The sequence below is a fragment of the Mus caroli genome, chromosome X, assembly GCF_900094665.2.
Source record: "Mus caroli chromosome X, CAROLI_EIJ_v1.1, whole genome shotgun sequence".
Taxonomy (NCBI): domain Eukaryota; kingdom Metazoa; phylum Chordata; class Mammalia; order Rodentia; family Muridae; genus Mus; species Mus caroli.
The window spans coordinates 148,988,190-149,009,748 of record NC_034589.1 but is presented as its reverse complement, the minus strand read 5'-3'; the positions used below and the strand labels follow the sequence as shown (position 1 = coordinate 149,009,748).

General features: G+C 44.9%; 1 protein-coding gene across 4 annotated transcripts in view; it reads right to left on the bottom strand.

Moving 5' to 3' along the window:
* Positions 1-1,451: 1,451 nt before the first annotated feature.
* The window catches only part of Phka2 (phosphorylase kinase regulatory subunit alpha 2), a 77,275-nt gene continuing 57,167 nt past the window's right edge, over positions 1,452-21,559 (bottom strand). For 3 of the 4 annotated variants that reach the window (XM_029473161.1, XM_021153153.2, XM_029473162.1), the window contains 14 exons: positions 18,891-18,979; positions 17,696-17,829; positions 16,851-17,007; positions 16,041-16,120; positions 15,770-15,848; positions 15,539-15,668; positions 14,915-15,016; positions 12,353-12,471; positions 10,624-10,653; positions 9,086-9,139; positions 6,654-6,824; positions 4,578-4,631; positions 3,483-3,683; positions 1,452-2,913 (listed from right to left, as the gene is read on the bottom strand). In XM_029473161.1, the coding sequence (XP_029329021.1) occupies positions 2,743-2,913; positions 3,483-3,683; positions 4,578-4,631; positions 6,654-6,824; positions 9,086-9,139; positions 10,624-10,653; positions 12,353-12,471; positions 14,915-15,016; positions 15,539-15,668; positions 15,770-15,848; positions 16,041-16,120; positions 16,851-17,007; positions 17,696-17,829; positions 18,891-18,979 (1,571 nt within the window). In that variant the 3' untranslated portion in view covers positions 1,452-2,742. Of the gene's footprint in view, positions 2,914-3,482; positions 3,684-4,577; positions 4,632-6,648; positions 6,825-9,085; positions 9,140-10,623; positions 10,654-12,352; positions 12,472-14,914; positions 15,017-15,538; positions 15,669-15,769; positions 15,849-16,040; positions 16,121-16,850; positions 17,008-17,695; positions 17,830-18,890; positions 18,980-21,559 lie in introns of all 4 variants that reach the window. The other variant, XR_002377155.2, reaches the window with a different exon arrangement.

The following is a 21,559-nucleotide window of genomic DNA, read 5'->3' as shown; positions in this document are numbered from 1 at the left end:
CAGCAGACACATTTGCATTCTTTCTATCCGGGAAGCTGAGGTCTGACAACCACTATTTGTGAGAAGACTGGTGGACTAACCTGGCACATTTTTACCTCGTTTCAGATGGTCTGGTGTTGCTCTAGGGTATATCTGGTCACCTACCTACTGCCAAAGGAAGGTTCTGTACCAGTCAGGAGGCTTCTTTCTCTTCTTTGCAGATGGGTAAACTAAGGCACACAGAGGTCAATTTGCTTGCCCAACATCAAGTACTGGTGTCGGTGCTAGGATGGTAAACTTAAAATGGTAAAACCACAGGACAGACCATAGGGAAGCCTGCTGCCTTTCAGCTGAATATGTTAAAAGAACTATTTAATGTGTCTGTCCTCTGAGACCACATTATAGTCCCCTGCAAAGGTAAAAAATAAAAAAAAAAAACCAAACAAACAAAAACAAAAACACTAAAACCCCAAACCCCAAAACCAAAACCCTGGCTTTCCAGGTATGGGAGAGAAAATGGGGAAAAGCCTCCTGACCATGCCCCTGGGAGTTGGGGAACAGTCAACCAAGACCAAGGCCACAGGGCTTGTGAGGCCTTCTCCCCACCAGTACCTCTGGGCAAGGGCAGGCTTGTTGCCATCCTCTCCCACATCTGCCTGTCTTGGGCTGCTCGCTAAAGGGATAGTCTCAGAAGCCTGCTCTCCTCCTTTGAAGCTGGCAGCTTGCTGCCTGTGGAAATGCAGTCCTATTTCAGGACTTCATTTGAAAGAGATTTCAAAGAACGGCTGGGAAGCTGCAGCGAATTGCTTTTTGTGGCTCGTCTCCTTGGCCAGAGTCTCATCTTGAGCGCAAACCAGCAGCTGTTGCTTCTCACTTCACAGCCACATCACTGGCAGGCTGAGTGTTCGGAGTCAGCCCTGGGCCTAGTCCGAAGGACTCTAGATCTTCTAGAACTTCTCTCATGCACCACTGGGCACTCTTATGCCTCTATCTTTTTTTTTTTTTTTTTTGGTTTTATGAGACAGGGTTTCTTTGTGTAGCCCTGGCTGTCCTGGAACTCACTTTGTAGACCAGGCTGGCCTCGAACTCAGAGATCCCCCTGCCTCTGCCTCCCAAGTGCTGGGATTAAAGGTGTGCGCCACCACGCCAGGCTGCCTGTATCTTTTTTACTGTTATGTTCAAAATTCTCTACCAGGAGCCTGTTAGCCAATTACAGGCCTCTGAGCCTGGATTATGTTGAAAACGTCATGAAGATACAAGAGGGCAGGAGAGATGCTCAGCAGTTATGAGTGCTTGCTGCTCTTCCAGAGGACCTGAGTTTGGTTCTCAGAATCCATGTCAAGGTGGCTTAAAACTGTCAACAGTTCCAGCTCCTGGGGGATCTGATACTTCCTTCTGGCTTCCACAGGGACCCCTACACAGGTGGTGCGCGCGCGCACACACACACACACACACACACACACACACACATATACACACAGAAACAGATAAATACATTTTTTAAAAAATGCCTATAAATGCCGAGGACCCCCATGGCTCCCTGGCATCTTCTGCTTCAGGCACCATGCGCTGCATCTGCACTCTGAGAGTTCCGGACACCTCCGAGCACCATCCTCCTTTCATCTCCACATACACTTGGAGAAGCTGAGGGAACAGCCTTGTTTCCACTTCAGAGGTGAAAAGCCACTGCGAATTGCAACCTATCACAACCAAATGTGAGCATGATACTTGGGCACCAGTGACGTCTTTCAGGGCTTATTATTCACAGAAACTATTATTTTAGTTGTCCATCTCTGTCCTAACACGGGGAAGACAAGACTTAAGAAGCAATTCTATTCACCAGGACAATGGCGAAAGATTTAGCAGACTTCGTCAGGCCTGAGCCTTTAGTGCCACAGTGCCCTGACCATACCCATCTGTGAGTGCTTCTGTAAAAATGAAGGGAGCATTGTTTTTGCAGGAACACACCACTCATTTCTATGGCAAATGCTGACTCATGCTCTGAGCATGTAGTATAGTGCTCTCAGGAGGAGCAGGGACACAGGCTACCTGTTACAATCCTAAAACAAGGCTTTGTCTGCTTATCAGAAAAGCCAGATACTTTTCTGGATTGTGGAAGATAAGGGATTTTCTTAAGGTGAGAGGAGACAGCCTTAAGTATAAACAGTCAGGACAAGCTCCTCTGAAGACTAGAAGCCAAAGTTAACTAGGGCAATGAAGAATTGCATGACCAGAGTAGAGTGGGGCACTGAAAAAATTCCAGAAAGACAGACTTACTCGGTTTGGTAAACAGCTTGGTTCAGACAGACCTCATTCTGTTAAGATGTCTGCCTGCCTAGCTATTGTTGCTGGAAGGATCTTTCCACCTTCGAGATGTGTCACTAGTTCATTGAACCTATTTCTGTAACTCTTGGTGAGAGCCAATTTAAGCTGCTTCTCGGTTCACTCTGCACTCAGAAGAGACCAATTTCTAGTTCCTTTTTGGAGTCCATGAGAGCAGATGCTGTGACAAATGTTCCAGTGAAATGAACCTAGAAAATGATCCCAGGGTGCTTCTCAGGGGAGCAGCAGGTTCATCAGCATTAGCTGTGGCTTAAACACATCCTGCTTTCAGCCTGAGTACTGTCATCTCTCCCTGCGAAGCTTTCTGGTGGGACGTGCTTTTTGTGACAGAACAGGGGCTCGAGGGGGAAGGCAGAAGAACGTTCCCAATGAGGCTACAAATGACAGATTCAGAGAGTGGACATGTTTATGGGTAAGGCCCTACTGCATCTGGCAGCCTGAACTGGGCAGCAGTTCCTGCAAATGAGAAGCAACGGCTTTTGTTAGGTAGGTCATTGTACCATAAGCCCCACTAGGAGCACTGTCATAAAAGAGGTGGCAAATTCCTGTGGCTTGGTCTTTTTCCAGGATGTCTGTGGTTCCAAATGACACCTGCAGCCAGAAAAAGCAGGAAAAAAATGAGTGGTATCTCCCTTTTTCCGCCACAAAGGACTCTGCATGTTGGAAGTGGTGTCAGCCGGGTTACAGGTGGGGCTGGGAGCTGGAGGCTAGGCCTCACGGCAGAAACCCAGAGCCACAAGGCAGGTGACATGATGACAATGACACAGAATGCATGGTAAAGTGGCCACTGTGGATACTGTGTTTTCACAGGCCTCCTTTTGCTGCTCAGTACTGATTCTTATGACAGCTTCTCTGCCCCACTCAATTTTGTGTGCAGGGTAAGTAGTTTACCCAAAACCAGGTATGGAATGTCTGCAATAAAACCTACAGCAACAAAGACCAGCTTCCTTAAAGGTTGTTAGATTTCCCAAGTGGCCAACTTCACCATTTCCTAACCAAATGGTTGACATTTTTTCCTTTTTTTTTTTTTTTTTTTTACCATCTGTGATGACATTTTCTTGGTTTGAGTATATGCCTTCCAATTAGACACAATCTCCAGCATGTACAGGGAGAACTAGCAACCAAACCGACTACCCCGCCTTTGGCCCAATTACACCCACCTGGTCCTGCAGGAACAGCTGATTGGCCAGCTGCACTATCTGGTCCACATGGATGATGCCCCCGATACTGTCCATTTCGGTATCTGAGAGCAGAGTCAGTACCATGATGGCTTCTACCAGTAGCTGCCGATACTCAGGCTGGGACACACGGTTGAGCACTGACTCCACATGGACAGCAAACTTGATCTCACAAGGGGTCATCTACCAAATGATCAGCAGGTTGCCAGTGTGAAAGATGGGCCAGACAGAGCCCTATCATCAATGCTGCCCTAGCACCTTTGGAGCTCAGCTCAAAGGCTACCTTCCTCCTGGACACTGTCTTAACTTTATAGCAGCAGCCCTCTGGAACAAAGGATGACTGCTTTTCCCTGAGGGCCAGCTGAGCTTGTTCTAGTTCTTTTTGTCTGTCTTTGACTATGACTTTTAGGGAGCAGGGGCCATTTCTTATTTCTTCTTCTTTTTTTTTATTAGGTAATTTCCTCAATTACATTTCCAATGCTATCCAAAAAGTCCCCAATACACTCCCCCACCCCCAGTCCCCCACCCACCCACGCCCACCCCTTGGCCCTGGAATTCCCCTGTACTGGGGCATATAAAGTTGGCAAGTCCAATGGGCCTCTCTTTCCAGTGATGGCCTACTAGGTCATCTTTTGATACAAATGCAGCTAGAGACAAGAGCTCTGGGGTACTGGGAAATTCCCTGTGGTATAAAGAATGGTACCAGGCTGGCATGATGGCTCAGCAGGTAAGAGCACTGACTGCTCTTCCGAAGGTCCTGAGTTCAATTCCCAGCAACCACATGGTGGTTCACAACCATCTGTAATGAGATCTGATGCCTTCTTCTGGGGTGTCTGAAGACAGCTACAGCGTGCTTATGTATAATAATAAATAAATCTTTGGACCAGAGCAAGCAGAGTTGACTGGAGTGAGCAGAGTTCCTAAAAATTCAATTCCCAACAACCACATGCAGGCTCACAACCATCTATACAGCTACAGTATACTCATATACATAAAATAAATCAACAAAAAGACATATGTAGAATAAGCCATGAGGTGAGGCCAAGCTGGGCTGCTCTCTGGGTCTTCTCACTTTACCTCTTGGGTTGTTGAGGATGGGAGGACGTAACCATCGATGGACAGGCCATGGCACTAGAAGAAGAACAGACATTTCAGTCAGATTCTAACACAAGTGTGTGCTCGCTCTCTCGCTCTCTCTCTCTCTCTCTCTCTCTCTCTCTCTCACACACACACACACACACACACACACACACACACACACACACACACACTTTCCTTGCCCTGGAAATCTGCACGAGGGTTGGAACATGCCAGACTGTCAGAGTTATTTTTAGAGCGCTGTTCTCACTGCCCACAGGCTGTGTTTTCGATGGAACAATTCTAGGGAAAGCAGCAGGCATCTTTCAGATTGGTGCAGGAACAGTGTCCTAGGGAGCTGCTGCGTCCACCTCCCAAGAGGCTCTGCATTGCACTTGGCAACTGGACCCTGGTGCCTGCCAGAGCCCCTTTGGTACCATAATGAAGAGAGATTGTCATGGTGAAGTAACGCTCCTGTGCCTTTGCAGCCGTCTATTTTCGAGATTTCTATAATAAGCACCAATCACAAAAGGCTGGAGCACATGCACACACACGCACACCCATGTATATAAATACCAACAGGGTGCAATATAAAATGCTGCTTTTTCATAATAAAAGCATCTTGGTATTGGGCCAGCAGAAGCCTGGCCGGAAATGTATGGAGCCCCAGAAAGACTGAAGAGAGTTTCGAGGAATAGTTGGGCCTGTTCTCATCGGCCACCTTTTGCCCTCCAGTTGGCAGCTGCCCTGCCTTCATGCTGCCTGGTTCAAGAGCTCCTTGCAAGTCTAGAACCGTGGACCTGGGGCCTCTACAGGCATCTGTCTTGCGCAAGGCCTTGGTTCACAGAGCATAGGCCCTGAAGCCCTGTGACTGGCCCTGGGCACCTGCTACAGAAAGAAGACAGCGGGCTGTGGCTTCACAAAGGAGCTGGAATATGTTCTCATTCAGGATTACTGCAGTTCTCTCCTACTGTGAAACGAGCTAAAAAGGAATGGTTCAGAGAAAAAAAGAAATTTGTCTTGCTTTGCAAAGCTTTTAAATGAGGCCCACTGTCCCTCCATGGGGGAGGCAGGTCAAGCCCTGGTGGGGGCCTTGGGAGTGGTGTGAATACTCTGGAGTAGGAATGTGGGGGAAGACAGGATTGTGGGGTGTTGAGAACAAAGTGGCCCTGCCTTCCCACGCTGCCCCCACTTTAGCAGCAGGTGTTTTAGACAGGGCCTCCTGCACTCAGGTGTGTGGTGCATTGCAGGCCATGGATGTGTCATTTCCTGTCAGTTTCAAACTCCAAACTCTAATGCAATGTTAACAGTCCCTAGGCAGATGGGAAGCACAGTGCTATTCCACTGCCATGGGAGCAGTGGGCAGCTGGTTAAGGGATGGGGGCCCTAGGGTCTCTATCTTCCAGCCGTAGAAACACAGTTATTCCAGGGCAGGAGGGAGTGTGTATCTTCAGAGCACATGGATTCTGGGGCCAGGCTATAATATTTTGTTTCTTTGTACCCCAGAACACTTATCAAGTAGAAGGGGCTCCATCATGTTCCTGAATGATTCACGTATCATGTCTGTCAGCCTCGCGCTGACAGCTTGAGGAGCTGTCAGCTTGGTAGCTAGCCAATACAGATCCAGTTAATGCTGCAGGTCCTCTGTGGCCTTTTTGCTCAAACTCTTCCCTGCCCTCTCTGGTTTTGTCTATCTTTAGTTTTCTATGATCCTAAACTATGTCAAAGTTGGTTGCACACAAACAGGAATGCTATTTTGTCATGCCTTGCAGGGTCATTTGGCAATGTTTGAAGTTATTTTTGGTGTCATATCTGGAAGAGGAGATGCTACTGACAACCAGTAGGTAGACACTGCCTCCTATACAACAGTGCACAAGACAGTAGAGCCACCTAGCCCTAGATGCCACAGTGCCAAGGCAGAGAGACTTTGCTCTAGGCTGAGCCATTCAAGGTTGGAGATACATGTTCTATAGCCATCTGCTGCCTGGTACTTGGCAGGGCCACTGTGGCTCCTGAAGGTAGACAGGGTCGGGCTCATTTTCCCGAGAATCTATGTCTCCTCAGCACCCACCTCACCTTCTGAAGGATCTTCCACACTTTCTGGTAGAATCCCACGGGGACCCTGTTGATGGCCCCATCCAACCTTCTCCGGCGCAGCCACTGGCCCTGCTGTTCTCCCCAGCCCAGGTGGTGTCCTCCGGAGTCTGTAGATGATGTGCCTGTCGGGGAGGATGGGGTGCTGGACCTCTGTAAAACAGATACCATATGGCCTTCAGTAGCAGGTGCCCTGTGAGAAAGGCTGGCCACTCTGAAGGCCAGCTAAGCAAATTCGTCAGAATCTCCATGTCACACAGCCAAGGGCTTAGGGGTCCTTGACTTCTCTTTGTCAGCTCTTGATACTGGCTTTAATTTTTCATGCTTTTTTGGTAGCTTAATTCTTCCCAAGATCTAAGAAGTAGTATAACAGCAGGGGACCCTGAGCTCATAGGACAGAGACCAAACAGGTACAAGTGTGGGCTTTGCCATTAGGCTGTTGGAGCCAAGCTCAAGAGCGGCTACGACAGTACCCAGGTTCAGGCTGCCTGTGCCCTATGCTAGCACCACCTGTTGTCCCAGTTGATCTACATGATAGGGACATCACCTCCCTGGGGGAGCTGTCTGCAGCCATTCACTTGGTGAAGACACAGAAATGCCTGAGCCTGAGAGTCCCTGTCGCTTGTGATGACTGCTCAGCTATCATCCTGAAGGCCACTCCCTCAGAGATCACTAGCAGGGCATGAAAGCCTATCTAAGGGAAGTTAGCTCAGAGAGTACTTAGAGGAGTGGTCTCGGAGAAAGGGAGGTGGGTAGGAAGGACAACCTGGGCCAGGAGCTAATGTCGGGAGGGCCTGCTTTACTTCAGCAGTTCTACAGAGAAGTGACTATCACCTACCCAGAGGATAAATACCACAGCGAGTGCCATACATATACAATGCAAAAGAAAGGATCAGGAAGCGAAGATAGAAGGTCAAATAAAAATTCATTCTTAGCAGTGGGGGGTCATTGGTTTTTGGTTCTCTGCCTATGGTTTTCAATACTGATTTCTGCTGTCTTGCTGTTGGTCCTGAGTTTCCTTCTAAGGCTAGGCTACGGTAGCCTTCAGCTTGAACTTGCTGACATGGTTCCAGGGTGCTATCTCCTTTCCAGTGCCTTATAGAAGGCTAGACTTCTCCACAAGACAAGTGCTGCAGGGCTGTTGAGCACTCAGGGGCAGAGATCACATGTGGACACCCCACTGACTTGCCCTGGACAGATTCCTCAGGTTGGGACAATGCTAACACACATCTTTACATATGTTTTGGGTTGGACTATTTGGCACTTTCATTTCACAATGTGCAACATCAAATTTAAAGGCTTAAAAATAAAACCCAAATATTAAGCATACTAGCAGGGTGGGAGGTGGGATGCTTCCCTAAGAACTCATTTTGCCTTCAACAAATCTTATTTTGAAAAGGCAGTTAGGCTGGGTTATTCTGCTGGGCTCATTACTGCCATTTAAATAAGGCAACAATTAGCTACAAATAAAAGTAATTACAGCCACACTCATCAGTGACTCAGCTGATTTTCTCCTTCTGGTTTTGGGAGGCAGATTCAGACTCGCCTCTGCAATTAGAACATTTCCTGGGCCTCCACTTGAGCTAGGACCACATGCTCAGCTGGGACAGGAGAGTAAAAAGTGGTGGTTAGCCTGGGGTGGGAGGAGCAGTAGCTCAACACTCAATAAAAAGGCATCTGGGCTGGGAATGGGGGCCAGTGATGGAGTGTCTGTTTAGCATGCTCAAACCCCTGAGTTCCATCTTCAGCACTGCAAAACAAACAAGAAGGGGGTAGAACCAGGGTTTTAAAGATTCTGGAAACTCCTAAGAGTTGATAAACTAAGTACACCTCATCCACACTGTATTGAGGAGTTTGACAAGCCAAGATCTAAGAGCATGAGATAGAAAATCAAGTTTAGTTCAGGGACATCTAGTTGGAAAATACCTCCACCATTGATTGAAAACCCTTAACCCAGTGGTTCTCAACCTTCCTAATACTCAACCGACCACTTCATACAATTCCTCATGTTGTGAGCCATAAAATTTTTCATTGTTACTTCATAAGTGTAATTTTGCTCCTGTTAGGGATCATAATATAAATATCTGATATGCAGATAGTTGTAGGTGACTCCCATGAAAAAAGTCAATTGAACCCCCAAGGGGTTGCAACACACAGGTTGAGAACCACTGCCTTAACCTTTACTCAAACCATTACAAGTCAGGGATGAGGGGTGTGGTGAAGCTCAGGGCTGGAATGTTTGCTTAGAATGTGTGAGGACCTTGGTTCCATGCCCAAGAGTCCATGTGTGCATGCACCCCACCCCCCAAACAAGTATGGCTGAGGTGGGAGCATGGGTAAGGCCAGAAGAGAACTTGAAAATTACAGTCAGGGAGGAGGCAGCAGGGAGGGGTGAGATGCCAAAGCAAATTTACCACAGACTTGATGGAATGCAAACTGTTGGACATGGTCTGGCCCAAAGGAAAGAACTGCAAAAGAAAAGAAGAGACTCAATCCCACACAGTGACCCCAAGAGGCACAAATAGTTGAGAAGGAACCCAGAGCAGCATGAGACAAGCCCTAGAGGGGTTCTTGTTGAGTAGCAGTGACAGATGCAGACCTACTGCTCCCTGGCAGCCCAGCTTGGCCTTAAAGATCAAGTGTTGCCAGGTCCTTTTCCTTTGTAGAATAGGCCTAATCAAAGCAGGACACATGTTCCAAAGTCATAGGCATGTCAAGTGACCATTTTATGCTATATTGTAAACATCTATAGAGATCAAAAGAACCCTAACTTCAGCTACTAATGTCTGCCATCCGACAGGCATCCCATAGACTATTCTTAAATATACACAGTGGATCAGGCTGATGACCTTCGGCCATATACATCTTTCCTCATCTAAGAATCTAGATGGCACCCTTAATGTGCATACTGGTCTGTGTCTGTAGTATGCTTGCAAACATGAGTAGAAAGTTCTACCATTGACAGCCATTAAATTTTGGCCAGAAAACATTTTCTTGACATGAGTAGGCAAATACAAAGCTGGTACTGGCGGTCTGGATATAAACACAACAGAAAAGGAATGTAATCATATCATCGCTGTCACAGGCAAGGGCAGCATTAAATAGAAGCAGCCATCCATATTCACCCAAGATCAAGCCTTTGAGCTGTGGGTAACCAGAGGGACGGTGCCACCGAGTGGCTGACAAAGGAAGATGTTTGGAAAATCACTTCCTTAGAAGGAGCAAAACTGAGAGTCTCTGTACGGTCTACACTGTGCATTAGGTGCCATCCATCACACTGTTTACCCTTTCCTGGTTACAGAGACATATCATTAGACATATGAATCCAAAATCAGATATGGGAGTGTGCATCTGCAGTCACAGCTACTCAAGAAGCTGAGGAATGAGGATGCCTGGAGCCCAGCAGTCTGGGGACAGCCGGCACAGCATGGAGATCCCCATCGAAAACACAATGTATAACTTAAAAGCACACCCATTTTTTTCTCAAGGGAAGGAGCATATGATGAGGTCTTGTACAGTGTGCCCTGACACTTTTTTCCAGGCTTCAATCTCCCCAGATTTGGCTGAGAGCAGAACTGGTAGCATCATCTTATTCTTTCTACTGATGACATCACTAACCAAATTCCCCTGTTTTTGAACAGAGGTGGTGATAGGGGCAGAGCCTGGACCATCTCTTTCACAAAGAATCCTTACAAAAGCTGAGTTTGATAAATGCAATTCTTTTCATTAAGAGCCTATAATAAATGAGCTAACTGGCTACCCTATCTGGAAGGCAAAGGGCAAGGTCCTCTCTCCTACCCTCTCATCCGCTTCTCTGGCTCTGGGGCTACCTGAGTTACTGTGCCATTCTACCCACATCCAAACTCTGTATTCGCAGCCCCAATTTCCGTGTTTCAGCCAGAAAGAGTGTACAGCCAACAGAGAGACAGACAAAGAAAGCAAGGCACTTCACCTGCTCATCAGCACTAGCTCGCCTATTCATCTGAAAAGAAAAACATCAGAAAGTAAAAACCCACTTTTCAAGTTAGGAATGCCCCATTGCTTCTATCACACTCCCATAAGCCAGAGCATGCTGATCCCACCTCAGGGGCTGGCCACTCCCCCTCACAGACCCAAGCAAGTGAGGCAGCATGACTAAGATATAAGTGGATTTTCTCAGTGTAGGTCACGGTCATGTTCTAACACAGTATTAGGTGCATCAAGACTGAAAAGGTTTGGTGGCTGATTATGGGATGGATCCCTGGGTTGGGTAGTCTCTGGATGGTCCATCCTTTCATCTTAGCTCCAAACTTTGTCTCTGTAACTCCTTTCATGGGTATTTTGTTCCCTATTCTAAAGAGGAATGAAGTATCCACCCATTAGTCTTCCCTCTTCTTGATTTTCTTGTGTTTTGAAAATTGTATCTTGGGTGTTCTATGTTTCTGGGCTAATATCCACTTATCAGTGAGTACATATCTAATGACTTCTTTTGTGATTGGGTTACCTCACTAAGGATAATATCCAGACACTATTGCATATGCCAGCAAGATTTTGATGAAGGGACTCTATCTATCGTATGAGGCTATGTCAGTGCCTGGCAAATACAGAAGTGGATGCTCACAGTCATCTATTGGATGGATCACAGGGCCCCCAATGGAGGAGCTAAAGAAAGCACCCATGAAGCTGAAGGGGTCTGCAACCCTATAGGTGGAACAACAATATGAACTAACCAGTACCCCCAGAGCTCGTGTCTCTAGCTGCATATGTATCAGAAGATGGCCTAGTCGGCCATCATTGGAAAGAGAGGCCCCTTGGTATTGCAAACTTTATATGCCCCAGTACAGGGGAATGCCAGGGCCAATAAGAGGGAGTGGGTGGGTAGGGGAGCAGGGTGGGGGAAGGGTATAGGGAACTTCCGGGATAGCATTTGAAATCTGAAATGTATATAAAGAAAATATCTAATAAAAAACAAAAAAAAAAAAAAAAAAGAAAGAAAGATAAAGACTGAAAAAGTGTTGAGCTGCAGACCTATGATGGTCAGCTAAAAAAGATTTCTACTGTGAATTAAATTAGGGTGAAAAATGAAGAGACAATTATGGCTGGTGGTAAATACAGGTATAATTATTCCAGTCTATTTCCATATCCCCCTTGCTATTTCAAACGAAGAACACATTTGATGGAGAAATGGTTCTCTCTTCTGACATTATTCTACTTTAACAAATTATTTTTATTTCATGATATGCATATTTGCCTACATGTGTTATATGTGTACCACCTGTGTACCTGGTGCCTGCAGAGATCGGAGGAGGGCATCAGATCCCCTGGACCTAGAGTCACAGACAGCTAGCTGTCATGCTGGTGCTAGGAACTGAACTTAAGTCTTCTCCAAAAGCAGCCAGGACTTTGAACTCCTGATTCATCCCTCAAGCCCCAGGACTCTACTTTTTAAATAACACAGCAACAAATATGGACAAGGGAGTATTCCAGGATGTATATGTATATGTAATATCACATGAAGGCTAGATATTGGTAAGTGCATGCAAATGGCTTTGGGGTACCTACCTGGGCTAGAGGGCTATCTTCAGATCCCACGACTTCTACAGAGAGCAGGCCAAAGCTTCATGTCCTTGTTTTTCAGAGATGAGCCCTGGCAGAACCATTTATACCCCTCCCATGTGGCTGCCATGCTACGGTCTTCTTACCTGTTTCATCTCACTCCTCAGTCTGGTGATGCCACTCCGCTCAGTTTTGGTGGCTCCAGTATGACCCACCTCATGGATGGAGATAGCAGGGCTGGACATGGAGGAGTGTATTGGGCGCACTGCAAGGAAAATGCATGCGTGGTGCTTTTAGGGAATCTACTGCACCTGCCTTGAGAGAGGCAACATGGGCAACATGTTTCTGAGATCTGCTTCTCTTCCCTGCCCCAGCCAGGCCTGGGCTTACAGTGCTGAAGGTAGCACAGGCTCACCACGGGAGACCTGAAAGGTGGTGTGAAAGTGTGGATACTACTTAAACAGCAGGTACAGATCAGAGTGGCCAAAAACTGCTGGCTGATGGAATTGGTTTTGAAAACCATTTTTTTTACACTTATACAAAACACATTTTCTCTGTGGAAAACTGAGACCACCTAAGGAAGCCAGAAGTAACATCTGTCAACATTTCAGTCATTATTCTGCCAGTTTTCCCTCCATAAATACATGTTTTTCCAACATCAACATCAAATATGTGTACAAAGAGGAACTCTCCATTATACACATGCCATGTCCATATGTAAGCATGATCAGTTGTTTCTGCACTTAACACTTTGTACATGTTTTTCTACAGCATTACATATTGTCTCACATGTTTAATAACTGTATGACATTGGGTCTCTAAATGAGTAATATCCAATTCTATTTGTGACTTTCTAAAGGATTCGTCTTGACTAATATGTAGGATCTACGGTGACCTTGCCAAGCTCTGTAATGCCAACGGTCCCTGGTGAAATGACAAAACTGCTACATACTCTACTGAAGGGCTTTGAACTGAGGTGCTGACGGCTATGAGCCAACTGATGAGGTATCCTCATCAGGCCTTGTCTGGATATGGGTGCAAGTACACATGTGTACTACCATTCAGGACTGACAGGACTCAGAGCAGGCAGAGAGGAGATCTCAACCCAGGCCTCTGGGAGGAAGCAGGGGTTGAGCAGGCTAGAGAGCTCGGGGGTGAGGTAGAAAGTGTTGCCAGAGCCAGGCACGCAAGGCTACTATGGAATGGGGCAAGGAGGGGCTTCCCACCGCACCAGGCCACACCTCCTTCCATCATATATACCATCAACCTCAGGGCTTAAGACCTGTCCCCAGTTTTTCTCCCTATGAGTATGGTCTCTAAGACAATGATCATAAATGATTATACTAAAAAGCAAATGTGACCATTATCATTGCTCAATTGGAATCCTCCCAGATCTAAATCTGTCTTCAGAATGAAGCCTAAACAATCTTTTTGGTGCCACAGGAAGCCCTCCTAATGGGTGCCCCACGTGGGCACATACATGCATTACTCTCCCATTCCACTGCTCCTTTACTAGGCACAAGGCAAAGGTTACTTCCTATAGAACGCTGCTAAAGCCAAGAGTGTGGGAGGGAACCACCAAGGAGATCCAATGATGGTTCAAGAGGGAGGAGTGGTTCCAAAGGAATAGAAAACAAGCCAGGTCAGTGTGTCTGGGGAAAAGTGTTAAAAATAGTAAATTTAGGACTTAGACAGAGTTTGAAGCCTACTAAGAGCTTCCCAGCTTATAAAACCTGAGGTTACAAGACAATGAAGAAATGCTAGGTTTTTGAAAGATAATCCATCTTCTGTCCTTGTTTATGATTAGACATGTCAAGGCATTCAAATGACATTCCTCAGTTCTTGGTTTTGTAAGCATCTATATAGCTTTATATTGAATGACAATTATCTGTCAAACCATATACACTATTATGATGAGCAGAACACATTAAATATGTATCTTTTCCATTTACATTTCAAGGACTGTGTGCTTGAAATAACTGTAAATTACTTTTGGGTAGGGACTGCCAGCACCCGTCCTCAGAATGAGAAGGCCGCCAACAGACAGCTGATTGCCCCATACGGCTTTGTCTGAGGTGCACGCTCAGGAAAAATACAAAGTACCCAATGTCCTTCTTATTAAATAAAAGGAATGATAGCCCACAGTGTGTTTCTTTGGCTCAATGAAATAAATTCACCAATGTGTCTACGAATCATTTAGCTTTTTTATGAGGAGGAGAAATGATAATTGCTTCAATTATAATTTGGGAACATTTGGGAACAAGAATCACACCAGGACTTTGGTGATTAGATTTCTTAGCACTGCAAGCAGATTTCCAAGACAGATAGTAAGTGAGCAATCCTGGGATGAAGCGAGTGGACTGGCCCGCACACATCATAGAGCATTTTGCCCTGCTCTCTGGAGGGGGCCACAAAGGATGATCTGTAAGGGCAGCCCTGTGATCCTGATATTTAGAGTCCCCTCCCCCTCATTACACTTAGGACTACAGGAGATGCAAGGTACAAAGGTATACAGTTCACTCTGCCCTGTACCACTATAATCTGCAGTGAAATGCAACCCTTTGAGGGTACTCCTTGTCCCTAAAAAGCAGGAACCTTGATGCCATGCCTCCGTTCATCCCATTGAAAGAGGAAGCGTGTGGTCCCTTCCATATAGGGAGCTGCTGACACTGGTGCTGCTCTGCACGTGGGTCCCCATGAAGACTTACCGCTTCTCTCCACACCGAACTCTTTCCCACTCAGGATATGATGCAGAAGGCTCTTCATGTCGAAAGGGCTGAGGTTCATCAAGCTCTCCGAAGCTTCTTTTCCTGCAAAGCAACATAAGAGACGCGGACATGGGCTGGTGCTGTGTGGCTCAGGGTGCAGGAGGGCAGTGGCAGGTCTCCTTGATCAGGATTCCTTCAATGGTGCTGTAGGCCTGAAAGACACTGGTCCTTGGGGAATGCAAACACTTCTGTTTAGGTCAGTACAGGTGCATTTAATTCCTAGACAGAATTTCTCACATTGCACTGATCCCTGATGTTGAAATGTGTTTTGCAAATGTTTGTATTTCTCCCAGTGAAGGTGTTATTAACTGGAAGGAGACATCTTACAGTAAGGACATTGCTGTAGCTTAGCTGTCAGGTACAGCGAAGATTCTCATGTAAACATAGTGGCTTTTTTGCCTGCCCCAGTGAAGAACGTTGCTGTGCTATGTGGCTTGACAGCAGCCACCTCTCACAAAGGAACTTGGGAGAGCTTGAGCTCACCCAGAATGGAAGCCTGTTCAGAAGGGCTTGAGTATGACTCCCTGTGCAGCAAGACAAGAGTGGCAAGCCATGGCCTTTTACCTGAGCAGTTCAGGCTCCGAGCCAGCTCTGTGGCCATCACCTGGATGATCAATCCAATCCGGAGTCTGAGCATCTCTGCAAAGAGGCTAGGCTGGGCCCGGACATACATGGCCAGGTAAACCACGATCTCCTGGTGCAAATACACATGGGAACAGGGCTTCAGGGAACCTGAGAAGCCTTTTGGCACTCCCAGGAAGGCTACGGCCCAACTTGCCCTTCCTGCATCAGGACCTGTGTGAGGACAGCAATGCTGATGTCCTGTCCACTGGCTTCATATATGAGTTCTGTGAGCTCCTCTGGGGGAAGAGGCCTAGGAAAGAGTAGCAGATCACTCACAATAGGTACCTCAGAGCAGGGCCTTCCTGCTCAATGGAAGTTCCATGCTTTCTACAAGCACCCACACGACACAGTATTTTCTAAAAGCCACTGCCACCCTTCCACAATAGTACAATGCCCTCTCAGTACTCCTCTATAGTCTGGAGGTCGTCCAGTAGGGACTTACGTAGATATTGTCTTCTCCCGGGGCTCAGGGGGCAGTCCCACTGTAAGCTGCTTCTGATGGGACAGCAGATCTGCACAGGCCTGCGTATTTGAGGGGAAGGGTATAAAGGAAAATAAATTAAGCAAAACTAACTGAGAAGGCTAAATGGCAACAGCACCAGAAATTTACCTTTATGAACTTTATAATCCATGCACATGGCCTTCCCGAGAAACTTAAAACTTAGGCTGAGCAACCCACATAGGGCTGAATCCCTGTGATCTTTGTGTCTCCCAGGTATGGTCTTAGGCCTGGCCCATCCACTATAGTAACATCCTAGATGTCCTGCTCCATTCAGACAAGGCAGGGATGAGGCCTCAGCCAAGATTAATTACAGTTACTAGGCACATTGTGTTTCAAGCCTATGAGTTCCTCAGTATTCACGTGTAACAATGGCTAGCATCTTACCAGAATACTTGCTTAAAGTCACAGGAAGTGGTTCTGGATTTTGTAGGGCCTCAGGAATATAAATAATAATGATCTCTGTTCTGTGACATGTATAAATGGGTATTTTGGTTTCATGATTGCTTGGTAAGCCTTTCTATAGTTAAGAAAGAACCAAACAAATGAATTTGTGAATTTCTTCTTCTTTCCTCTCCATCCAGAGCAGTAAAAAGTCAGAAGAGGGCCTGCCTGGTGCTGGGTTACATTCCCTGTGTCCATTTATTGATAAGAGACACTTGCCTTACACCTTCCATAACTAGATGACTGGAAGAAGAAAGCATGGGGCTAGAATGAGCAAATGGACAACCTGGCAAGCATGCTTATTCTGACCTCAGCCAGGACCTCCACTTTCTTCCTGAGCAGGCCTGAAATGTAGCGAATCAAACTCCATTCTTGGTTCAGGCCAGCTTTTCCATAGAGCTCGCTGAGAAGACTGTGAACAGTGACTCCATGCTGCCCAAACAAATTGGTATCCCAGCGGGGACCCCTGGCCAGAGGCAGAAAAATACAAAGATAAAGGTCAGAATGCCAAGAATGGGTGAGGCATGGATTGCTGTACATTTTGCCAAGTGTTTAAACAGTCCTAGTAACTCTGGGCTTCACCAAGAGGTTTCAGTCAAACCAAATATGTTTATACCACATCTTTGGCAACAAAGCCTAGTGTCCACACATCACTATGGTATCCTGTCCTTGCTCAGACTTTTCATGGAAAGCCAGCATCAAGAGGCAGAGATAGGGATTTAAGTGAATATGATCATGGCTTGGCATTGTCGGAATTCCAAGAGACAGGGAAAAATAATTCAACATAGTGAAGACCATAAAATTTATTGCTATGGCTTGATTGCTTTGTGTCCCTATCAAATCCCTATACTAAAATCCTAACCCTGGAGTGATGGGACTGGGATATACAGCTCTTAGAAAGTGACTAAACCATGATGTAAGATCCCTCATAACCTATCTGATAGTATCCTTACATGAGAAGCCCCAGAAAGCTTGTCCCTCTCTTCTACCACGTAAGGATAGGGTGCAAAGGCACCATCCATGAGAAAGTAGGCTATCACCAGACATTTTAACTTGGATTTCCAGCTTCTCGAACTGTAAGATACACTTCTGCTTTTTATGATGCCGGCTGGTGATGTGTTGCTATAGCAGCCCAAAGAGATTAAGGCACTTACTTCATTACATAAAGAATGTACAGAATGTCTGCTTGGTCCTGTAGGTTTGAGCAGTCTTTTAGTTGCCCAACTAGCTTCTCACAGTCCACTTCATCATGGTCGTCTCTGGGCCACTGGTAGTCATATTCAGGAGTCTGGCCACATAAAAGCCAAAAGGAGGGAAAGGGATTAAGAATGGGAACTTTCAGATGGCCATAAAGTGAAACACTAACTTTGTTTCTGAATGCTAGCATTATGCTAGGCTTCTTTTTTTTTTTTCAGTAAATCTTTTGTACTGGATTAGTTATGCACCTTTACTATATTTGACATTTGCAAGGGACTAGAGAGAACAGGTTTAAACATATGTAAGTTTTATTTATTCAAAGTTCAAAAATAGACAAGACCAATTTCTACTGCTACAAACCATGACAGCAGTGCTCCTCCGACCATGTACTAGGAAACCTAGGGCCTTTCAAGATAAATAGTCTATGACTGAGCCACACCTCCAGGCCCAAGCAGTTATCTTTGGACTCTGGGGTGGGGGTTACTAGGAGGAGGCAGAGAAAGTGGCCAATGGCAAATGTATATTGACTCAGTGACCAGTTACTGTACTCATGAGGACACATTTGTACCTATATATAATAATAAGGTCTAATTATGTAGCCCAGGCTTCCCTAGAACTTGCTATATAACTCAAGTTGACTGAAAATTTACAGTCTTTCTTCCTCTTCCTCCATGATGTTGGAATAACAATCACATACTATCATACCTGCCTCTCAGTGAGATGCTTTAGAATGCAAAACAACATAAAATGTTTAAAATTACCTAAAAAATAAAGTTAGATTAAAATATTCTCCAGTAGGCATTGGATATTTTGATTTACATGGGATAAAAGCAGGGAAGAAAAATAAGGACCAACCCCTTGAGATTTTATGTACTCTGATGATCAGGTGGATAGGCAGTAAGAGGACTTTTCCTCCAAGCAAAACACAAAGCTATGCACCAAACCTGGAGTGCACAATGATGCAAACTGATCCAAACAACTCAGTGCCTAGATTCACATTAACATGTAGACTGTCTAAACTGTGAAATTCTGGGTATAAAAATTATGTTCTTTAAGCTCTATCTACTATTTGAGATAGTTCTTGAGACTAACCCAGTATTATCAAGTATTACTTTAAAAACAAACAAACAAAAACTATTGCAAATACTTTACCGTCTTTAGGAGTGGCTGAGGGGAGTCAACAAGATTCAGTGACTTACGGTGTCCACTTAGAACTTTAGTTGGCAAAATCATGGGAAAAACTGGCAAAGAAAGTAATTAAGAAAGCTATTGTGAGGAAGAACAGTACCCTCCTTTTTAGGTAGGAGGCATTGCTTTGTCTGCATGTGACAAGGGGGCTGGGCATATAAACTCAGACCCTCGTACTGCTTCCACATGCCCTTTACCCACTTAGCCATCTCTCTAGCTCCCTCACTAATTCATACTTAAAGGGACATATAAAGCAAGCTCAAGTGGCTCACATATGCAATCCCAGCACTCCACAGGAAAGAAAATGACAAGTTTAAAGTCAGCTTGGACTATGTCACTGAGTTCCTGGCCAGCCTGGACCACATAATAAGATATTGCAATCAAAACCCCAAACCACAAAAGCCCCTTGCTAAAACCAAACCAAAAAAAAAAAAAAAAAAAAAAAAAAAAAACCCCAAAAAAAAAAAAAAAAAAAAAAAAAAAAAAAAAAAAAAAAAAAAAAAAAAAAAAGACAAGTCCTCAAGAACAGGTAAACACAAGAAAGAAAATAATAGCAATACTTTCAGGAGTAGGAAAACAAAGGCTGAGGGATTAGCACTTGAAAAGACACAAGATGAAAATGGGGAAATCAAGGAACCAGTCAGGTCTGCCTTAAGAGAATCCTCAAAAGTCTCAGTAATTTGCTGTTCTGGGTACTTTTGAAACTGGTGAGGGGTTTAAGGGGACAAAAATAAAGAAGACTGAAGAGATAGTATGTAAGATGCAGTGAGCTCCCTAGATGTTCTACTCTTGTACACAGATGGTGCCTGCCTCTTTCAGGACAGAAGAATAGAGGACTCTCTGAAGAGAGTGAAAGAGAGAGGATGTCTGCTTACACATCCAAAGGCCTGAGTACATTCCTTAAGAGACACAGAGTGACTAGAGATCCAGGTGAGCAGTTCTTTAGCCTTTAGGTAGGGGAAGAGTAGAATGGAAGGCAGTAAGAATCAGCCTCTACCTCATAGCCCTAAGGCCACACAAGCTCTACAGGGCTTGGATGCTGTTCTGCAGTAGCAGGTGACCAGACCTGCACTGAAGGAGGTACTCCAAAGGAAGAAGATGAAGCCTTTACTAAGAGGAAAAGGTGACTTGGGAATGCAAACTATTCAGGGAAAAGAAACTATAAACACAAAGATTAAAAAGCCTGTCTCTACTTTTTTTTAGAATAATAAGCAATTCGATTACACGTATAAGACAAGAAAAGATGGGATTTAGGAAATGAAGATTAAAACATAATAGCAAAAATGAAAAAAAATCATTTGAAGGGGTTACAAAAAGTTGAGCAATTGCATTCATAACAGATTAGAAATATGGAAAATAGAACAGAAGTGATAAAAATTTCTCCAAGAAGTTAATAAAAATATATGAAAAGAAAGTACAGGGATAATATGAAGAAGAAAATGAGCCAAAGTTTTAGTAAACCTTTACAGGATTGAAAAAAGTCATACATTTCCAGATCAAAAGGACCTACTGAGTATATAATACAATGGATGAAAACATTCCATCCATTATATATATATCACTGAAATTTCAGAACCTGTGAACAGATCTTAAAACTTTCCCAAACCAGGTAATATTTGAAAGATCAAAAAATCAATATAGGAACCTCTACACCCAGTCAGATCTCCTACATCTTTCTTCAGGGTCTACCCAGTGAGCCCATTTGACCATCCTCGACCTACCCACACTTTCCATTCCACCAGGTCTGGCTCATATTCCATATCCAGTGTCCAAGCCTGGCCTGGCCACCCCTGCCTATATTACATTCAATCTCTCGGTTTCCTCCAGGATGGTCCCTGTATACCCCCCAATCCAAAGGCCACTTCCATGCCAAGTCCAATCTTTCTGCCCAGCTAGATCTACACCTATACCCCAGGCTTGGACAAAGAGACGTACATCTTATATGCCAGCCCAATATATCTTGTTCATCTAACTTCATTCCACCCAAGCCATTTCCAACCTCTAGGCAAAACTTGCTCACCCATGTTTTTTTTTTTCCTGTCCCAAGCTGTTCTATCCATATCAGACTAACATTAGAACTAACAAAAGAACTCTACATGCCCAGATTTCATATTTCATATATTCTCATATTCATATTCTCTCTCTCTCTCTCTCTCTCTCCTCTCACACCCACATCACAAAAAATGCAGTATGAAAAAAAAAATCCAAGTAGTACTTTCTTTTCCAAGCCTACAAGTCCTATACAAATGTTTTCTAATAAGAGTTACCTAGATGAACCCCAGTGCACAGAATTTAAAAGAACAATCATAAACTTCATCAAGGTATTCAAGGAATTTAGAGAAAATACAAAGAAATAGCTCAATAAAATTGAAGGGTTTAAAAAAGAAAAAATGCCTAAGCAATGTCCAACACAACACAAACATAAGGTTGCTGAAAATGGTTAAAAAAAAAAAAGAATCCAGGATTTGAGAGCAGAATTCAGTAAGGAAATAGAAACACTGAGGAGGACTCAAGTTGAATTGAAAATGAAATTGAAAAACAGTAATGGCTTGTGCTGTAAGATCGAGAATTGACAAGTGGGACCTCATGAAACTACAAAGCTTCTGCAAGGCTAAAGACACCATCAATAAGAC